At 41.4% G+C, this 7,124-nt stretch overlaps 2 protein-coding genes across 4 annotated transcripts; both read left to right on the forward strand.

The window, feature by feature from the left end:
• The first annotated feature begins 599 nt into the window (after positions 1-599).
• Positions 600-3,066, forward strand: tmed5 (transmembrane p24 trafficking protein 5). The gene is made up of 4 exons (XM_015971802.3): positions 600-932; positions 1,616-1,713; positions 1,789-1,972; positions 2,456-3,066. Exons 1-4 carry the CDS (start codon positions 744-746, stop codon positions 2,672-2,674), a joined length of 690 nt encoding a protein of 229 aa, XP_015827288.1. The 5' UTR covers positions 600-743; the 3' UTR covers positions 2,675-3,066.
• Positions 3,067-4,442: 1,376 nt separating this feature from the next.
• pigc (phosphatidylinositol glycan anchor biosynthesis, class C) lies at positions 4,443-6,796 on the forward strand. Of its 3 annotated transcripts, none has more exons than XM_015971805.3 (3): positions 4,443-4,545; positions 5,189-5,420; positions 5,499-6,796. In XM_015971805.3, the coding sequence occupies exons 2-3, from the start codon at positions 5,193-5,195 to the stop codon at positions 6,153-6,155; spliced, it is 885 nt and encodes a 294-aa protein (XP_015827291.1). In that variant the 5' UTR covers positions 4,443-4,545; positions 5,189-5,192; the 3' UTR covers positions 6,156-6,796. The 3 variants fall into 3 exon arrangements, with proteins under 3 accessions (XP_015827291.1, XP_015827292.1, XP_015827289.1); XM_015971806.3 differs by having other exon boundaries at positions 4,457-4,533; XM_015971803.3 differs by having other exon boundaries at positions 4,534-4,673.
• The last annotated feature ends 328 nt before the right edge of the window (positions 6,797-7,124 follow it).

A 7,124-nucleotide genomic window follows, 5' to 3' on the forward strand; every position in this document is an offset into this window, starting at 1 on the left:
AGATAGATAGATAGATAGATAGATAGATAGATAGACAGATAGATAGATAGATAGATAGATTTACCAGCTTCCATGGGCTTGAATCATAGGTATAACAACGTATTAACGAATGAATAGTAAAGGTCAATGGTTTGACCATTTGACCAAAACCATTTAACATTATCAAAACACAGCTGTTAAAACTACACCATATAAGTAAAAAACGTAATCAGCATCTGTTTTGTTTAGTCTTTGCATCATTGTTTTTTGTTTATAATTAGTTTTCGTTTTAGGCAATATTTTTGCGCAGTAAACAACTCCCCCTGACACCCGATTAAAAGAACGATGAAAGAAAGCGCCTCTCAAGCATAGACTGTATACCTATGTATATCAAGAGAAAAATCACGAGGCGTTTCTAACTACATATCCCAGACTGCATTTCAAGATAGTGCTTTAAAATTTGCCTGTCACCATTTGCTTTGTTCACGGGACTAATCAAATAATTTTGATTATGTTTACGAACATAAATAAAAATTAACCATAGTTTAATAGGAAATTGATCAGTTTCCAAGTAAAAACTCTTGTTGTTGTTTTTTTTAATCAGGCGGGGTCCTGAACTGTCAGCACTCCTCTGTAGAGGAGGTAAGAACGTTATAACTGAAGTGAACTTTTAAGCGAACGCAGAAACAATTCAACATAGTCGCTTGCCGCCCAACTAAACGGACGTTTGGCTACTTCGGACCTTCAGATTGTCTCCTTTGACCATGGAACCAGCCCGGATATTTCCGTGTGTCCTGTCCGTGTTTATGTCGCTAATCTTGGACAGGTTCGCGGTGCTCGCTGCCTTTTCCCAGGCTGCGGACAGCGACTTTACATTCACTCTGCCTCCAGGTCGAAAAGAGTGTTTCTACCAAACCATGAAGGAAGATGCCTCTCTGGAGATTGAATACCAGGTCATATGGACTGTTCCGTTCTCGTATTTAAACTAATATATTAGAGCAGCAAACCAAAACCTTTCATCTATGTTTTCATATTTTTGTGTGTCAACATGAACCAACTTTATAATGATTATTCACATTCAAAAATATGTTATTGAGCCCAGGGAGAAGTTAAAAGTTATTATTCTTGTGTTGTGCTTGTTGAAACATTTCATATTCATTCATACCAGGTGACTCCTCTCATACTATTGTGCAGTGTTAACCGACATGCTTACGTATATTGTAGAACCTGTTAGCCGTGCAGCCATCATCACAACTTGAAATTTGGAAACCAGTTTGACCTGTTACTGAGCAGATTATTGCACGGAATGGATCTCTAACATTGGTGTGTGTAAAAATCAGGCATGAGGGACTTTTAAAAGTTGTTGGTTTTCAGTGTTTAAATCCTGTCTCTACAGTAAGACTGAGTTTGTAGGATTCTTATGTTCAATAGAGAGATACGACAAGTACAGTGAAAGGAAAATCAAACATTCCTGACATAATGGCTCTAAAATTAGACATTTATTTAGGTGTAACATTATTTATTTTATGTGTTCATATGATAAATCATCTCTGGGATGATCTAAAACATTTAAATTAACTGGTGACTTCAGTCTCGAAGCTTTTATGATGGACTCATGTACTTCTACCACCCTTAGGTGTTAGATGGAGCAGGTCTGGATGTAGATTTCTTCATTTCCTCTCCCTCTGGTCATCTGCTGTTCAATGACTACCGCAAGTCAGACGGCGTCCACACGTAAGTGAGGAGACGTCGAGCCCTTTGATGCGTGTGTTGTGTTTTCAAGCTTTCAGTGTTTGTTCTGTTTTCCAGTGTAGAAGCTTTGGAGATGGGAGACTACATGTTCTGCTTTGACAACACGTTTAGTACCATCTCTGAGAAGCTCATCTTCTTTGAATTGATCCTGGACAACATGGACATGGCGGAAGACCCAGACGACTGGAAGGAGTACATCCATGGGACGGATATGTTGGACATGAAGCTGGAAGACATCATGGTGAGGGTGTAATCCGAGAACAGGAAAATGTTTTTTTTTTCATCAAATATTTTAAACTTTCACCCTGTGTTGTGTGTCAATGAGAGATTTTGTCATGGTGTGCCCAGTTCTTTCAGGATGACACACAAATTAGCATCTAATCCACCGCCTTCATAGTTGCACAAAAATAGACCATGTCTTGAACTTTCACCCATCTGCTGACAACAGCCGATTGTTTCCCTCTCAGCACGGTGGCTAGCCCCACCCTTCTCACTAAAATGAGTTCAAGCTTGTGTCAGAAGTTACACAGCACGACATGGTCAGAGGCAGGAAGTGTGTTTTTCCGATGTAGAGGAAGCTGTCTTCTCACGGAGGAAGGAACACACCTGATTTGAGCTGCATGTTTACAAACTAGCTAGTGATTTAGCTTTGCTCCATACAGATCACGAGGAAGCTGTCGTCTCAGATCCATTTAGTCTGATGCTCTTGTCTTCTCTCCTCCAGGACACCATCAACAATGTGAAGTCTCGCCTGGGCAAAAGCGTGCAGATCCAGACGGTGCTGCGAGCGTTCGAGGCTCGCGACCGAAACCTCCAGGAGAGTAACTTTGACAGGGTGAACCTCTGGTCCGTGGTCAATCTCTTTGTGATGGTGATCGTGTCAGCGGTTCAGGTCTACCTGGTCCGCTCCTTGTTTGAAGATAAAAGAAAAAATCGCACATAATATCACTGAAAACAGAAGGACAATGAACAAGAAACTAACATGCTTTAATACAGAAACTTTAGCGTTTTTCTTTCTTTTTTTTTTATTATTATTATTTTTTTTGCCTTTTTTGGGTTCAAGAGGTTTCCAACGGGTCTATGCAGACACCGTCAGCGACATTCAGGCACAATCGCCACAGCTGCTGCTTCAGTTTTCAGTCCTCCAGAGTTTGAACTGGTCAGCCTTTCAGCTCTACATCCATTGTTTATTTTCATTTAACTATAAATAATCTCTTTAATGTTGTGTATTGTAAAATCTTTTCTAGCTGCTGGAGAAGTATCAAACATGTCGATGGTGCAAATATTCTTGTAACACAGCTTGATGTTGCAAAATACAAAATGTTCTTTTTGTTCTTTGGACAAGTTTTTCTCTTGCGTTAAGCTGAAGTAGATAAAGAAAATGTTTACTATCAGGATAATTTGTTTTTGCCAAGCAGGAGGAGAAGGTGCAGCCAAACTGGTGTTACGTGTTCCCTTTATGCTACTTGTGCTTAAACATGTACTGTTGTATTGTTAGCTGTTATCTTTTTGTCATAGTTTGAGGCCTTTAAAACATGCATGTTGTTACAGTTAGTAATAATCAGGAGTGTGTGTGTGTGTGTGTGTGTGTGAGGCTGTGCTGGCTTTGTGGCCTGAGTGGCTGCTGGCACCACAACCCTCCACTGTGAAGGTCCATGGCTGCTGCTGCTGCTGGGTGTCTGCTTACAGCCCACCTACCATATGAAGATGTTCGACCTGCCTGGCTGTCTCTCTGGTGACAAAAGTCTATTTCTGACTGACATCTGGAAGGTCGTTGGCTCTACAGCTGGTCGGTTTAACATGTTCCAGCCTTACCTGCATTGACCTTGAGATCTCTTTTAGAACTACAACTAACAGGATTTGTCTGCAGGTTTTAAAACCAACGCTACAGAGTGTAACGTCAGATTATTGCTCTGCCTCACATGCCAGAGAAAATGTTTCTCATTGGTCTTAAATTTTGTGCACTGACATTTTAGATTACAAAATAGTTTAATCAGAAATGACTTGTCTTGAAGAAGGAGCACTTGTCTATATTTTAATAATTCACTCGTTGGCTGTTCTCTTGCTGCTGCTGCATTTGAATATGGTTTTATTTCATTATTTTTGACCTGACAGCTGGAACCAGACCATTCTTTACCTAGGAGTTACTTGTTGCCACCCTCTCACTTAGAGATAAAGGTCACACCTGTATCATTAACTGTACAGAACTTACGTTGGAAGAGAATTAAACCAAATATTTATGAATTAACTGTGACACATCACTTATTTTTTAAATGCCTGCACTAAGACCATTTGTCAAATTAGAAACTGATCTGTTTCAATGTCTTCCTCATTCCTCTTGTGTTATGGTCACAGTGGTTTAAAACTATGCTGACATAATGAATTTCATTTAAAAGAGGGATTTCTAATAAAACGTTTTGATCAATATGAAGTGTTTTAAAATCTAAGACGTCTCCCTCTGTCACGGAGCACGAGTTTGACTATGCAGTTACTCACTGATAATGTGTTGTTACTGTCATCATTGTTGTGGTGGAATCAGAAGGAATACATCGTATTTACACACACACACACACACACACACACACACACACACACACATGTCTCTCTCTCTAATATATATATATATATTAGAGATGTATGCCCATTAAAATAATCCGTAAGATGATTGTTGGGGTTGGCAGAACGGCAACATCATGCAATGAGGAACCGTTTACACGAGAGGGCGCTGTGAGCACTAACAATGGTGCTTCACTTCCGGCACAATGAGGCGATCAGATTTTAGCGTCGCCACCACCGAGCAAGGTTGCTGTTACGGTTAGGGAAATATCAGTTTTAAAATATTCTTACATGTTTTAGAAGAAGTGTTTGTGGTTTCAGGGTTTATAACTGCATGTTTAACTGAGAAAGGCTGTTTTGATATCAGCGTCAAACCGGAAGAAACGGTGTGTGTTAGCCGATCGGGCTGTTCACTTCATTCGCAAAAATAAGCACTAAAATACTATCTATCGTTTGTGTTTCTATGTTTAATCCTTCAGTTTCTTGACGAATTTTATTAGATTACAGTCAAAAGTGTCGATGGCCGTAGCTCGTTGTTAGTTTTATAAACATGTCAACAGTTATTCTCTTTATTAGACCCCCGTTTTGTAGTTTTGATTGTGCTAGTTTACTACTTATATCAGTATAATGTTAAAGTAATTAAATACTAACATATGCTCAGAGTAAATCCAATTAAAGACAGACATGTTTATGGATCTGGTTTACTGCTGAATAAAACAACACATACTTAATATAAATGGGTTATGAATGTTCCTGAATCAGAGATTTTCATCTATTGTTCAGCTTCTCACGCAGCTGTGTGTGTGTGTGTGTGTGTGTGTGTGTGTGTGTGTGTGTGTGTGTGTGTGTGTGTGTGTGTGTGTGTGTGTGTGTGTGTGTGTGTGTGTGTGTTTATGGACAGGGTGATGGGGGCTGATGGAGCCCCGAGTCAGTCTGTGCCATGGCGGAAGGTGCTGTGGGAACGCCAGCCCTTTCCTGATAACTACGTGGATCAAAGGTTCCTGGAGGAGCTGCGGAGGAATGAAGGCATCCGGGAGTACCGCTACTGGGCTGTAGTGAAAGAAGCAAGTCTTGTAGGACAACAGCTGTCTTGTGTGGCCATTTTTATTACCTTCTGGCTGTACATGGAGCAGGTATGACTACAGAGCACCTGATTGATTCAACACAGGAAAAAAAGTGTTTATTTAATACACATCTCTACCTTCTCACAGGGTCTTCTGGCCCCTGAGACGTTGTTGTGGACCAGCCTTGTCTGTGGCTTGCTGGGTTATGGACTCTACCAGGCCTTTACCTCTCAAACTGATTCCTGCAGCGAGACCCGCACACATCTAGCTGATTTGCAGAGTGCTGCTCTTTTCCTTTCTTTCACCTTTGGCTTCTCACCGGTCCTTAAAACATTGACAGAATCTGTGAGCACAGACACCGTGTATGCCATGTCTGCTGTCATGCTGCTGGCTCACTTGGTGTCGTTCCCCTATGGCGAGCCCTCACCTCCTGGGAGCCTCTCCCTAAACGCAGCTCTGTTTGCCTCCGTGTGCTTGGCCTCCAGATTACCTGGTGCTCTGCACACCTTTGCCATGCTGAGCTGTGCATTGCTGGTGTTTGCCCTATGGCCCTGTCTGCTACAGAGGTTGAGGGAGAACTCCCCTCTCCAGTTTACTGGGGTGTGTGTGGGAGTGTGTACGGGAGGAGTCGGAGGTCTGGCGTCCCAGTCGCTGGGCGGAGCTGTGCTTTTATCCCTAGCTGTAGTGAGTGTCACATTTCTCTGTCCCTTGCTGCTTGTTTGGTTGCAGAGGCACAAAGACAACATCCATGGACCCTGGGATGAGGCAGAGATTTGTGAGGACCTCAGCCATTTCCTACACTAAAGAACTGCAAAGTCATGCTGCTGCTGACAAAAGCAACAAGTAAGGAGGAGAATGTTACACGGCAATCTGTTCTTCTCATGCAGATGACAAATGGATGAATCTGCTACTTTTTGTCAGCACTGACCTCAGAACATGTACGAAACATGCAGGGCTGACATACACTCGTGGACTCAGGATGCTATGCAACAATGTGACATAAGTGCAGTCTTACTAGTCTGTAGGAGATGATGTGTTTTATGGGTGACTGGTGCTGTGTGTATTTAAAAATAACCGAGGGCTCTTACTCTTGGGCTGTTTTAATAATAATATATTTTTGATGTAATTCAACTGAACAAAAATGACCAATCTGTTCCCTCGGGTGTAATGGTGACACATAACCAGAGGAGTCTTATTTTGAGAACATCAAAGCAACACAGCCTTCTGATGATCAAGCCAAATCTGACTGAAAATGGTGACATCTGTATTTTTGCTAACTGCTAAAGTTGTTCTTTTAAAAGCAGAAGAGAGCAGAAACTCTTTTAGTAACAGTTCAACCTGCTCAGATTCCATCCCACTGACATACCTGCTATTTAAAATGTTAATGAGAATAAAGATATTGTAATAAAATATTGTTTTAAATAAATTAAAGATCAACAACTCAACTCAGTTTCTTTGTTTTGTCTTTCAGTACAACGTTAAAGCCTCAATCAAAAATAACCAAAACCATTAAAAAAATTATATAATCCTCTCTGGGGCTGCACAGTGGGGCAGTGGTTAGTGCTTTTGCCTTGTAGCAAGAAGGTCTTAGGTTCAAAACCCGGCCTGGGGCCTTTCTGCATGTAGTTTGCACGTTCTTCCTGTGAAATGGTAAATGGCCTGTATTTAATATAGCACCTTCTAGAGTCCTGGAACCCCCAAGGCACTTTACAACACAATCAGTCATTCACCCAGTACTCACACACAGGTGCCACCGGTCCTTCCGAACACCAC

Source organism: Nothobranchius furzeri, chromosome 8, assembly GCF_043380555.1.
Source record: "Nothobranchius furzeri strain GRZ-AD chromosome 8, NfurGRZ-RIMD1, whole genome shotgun sequence".
NCBI lineage: Eukaryota > Metazoa > Chordata > Actinopteri > Cyprinodontiformes > Nothobranchiidae > Nothobranchius > Nothobranchius furzeri.

Coding starts and splice junctions, on each gene's coding strand:
- pigc (XM_015971805.3), top strand. CDS start 5,193: ATGGGGGCTGATGGAGCCCCGAGTCAGTCTGTGCCATGGCGGAAGGTG. Junction 5,421..5,498: donor TCTGGCTGTACATGGAGCAG/GTATGACTACAG, acceptor ACCTTCTCACAG/GGTCTTCTGGCCCCTGAGAC.
- tmed5 (XM_015971802.3), top strand. CDS start 744: ATGGAACCAGCCCGGATATTTCCGTGTGTCCTGTCCGTGTTTATGTCG. Junction 1,714..1,788: donor AAGTCAGACGGCGTCCACAC/GTAAGTGAGGAG, acceptor TCTGTTTTCCAG/TGTAGAAGCTTTGGAGATGG. Junction 1,973..2,455: donor TGAAGCTGGAAGACATCATG/GTGAGGGTGTAA, acceptor TCTCTCCTCCAG/GACACCATCAACAATGTGAA.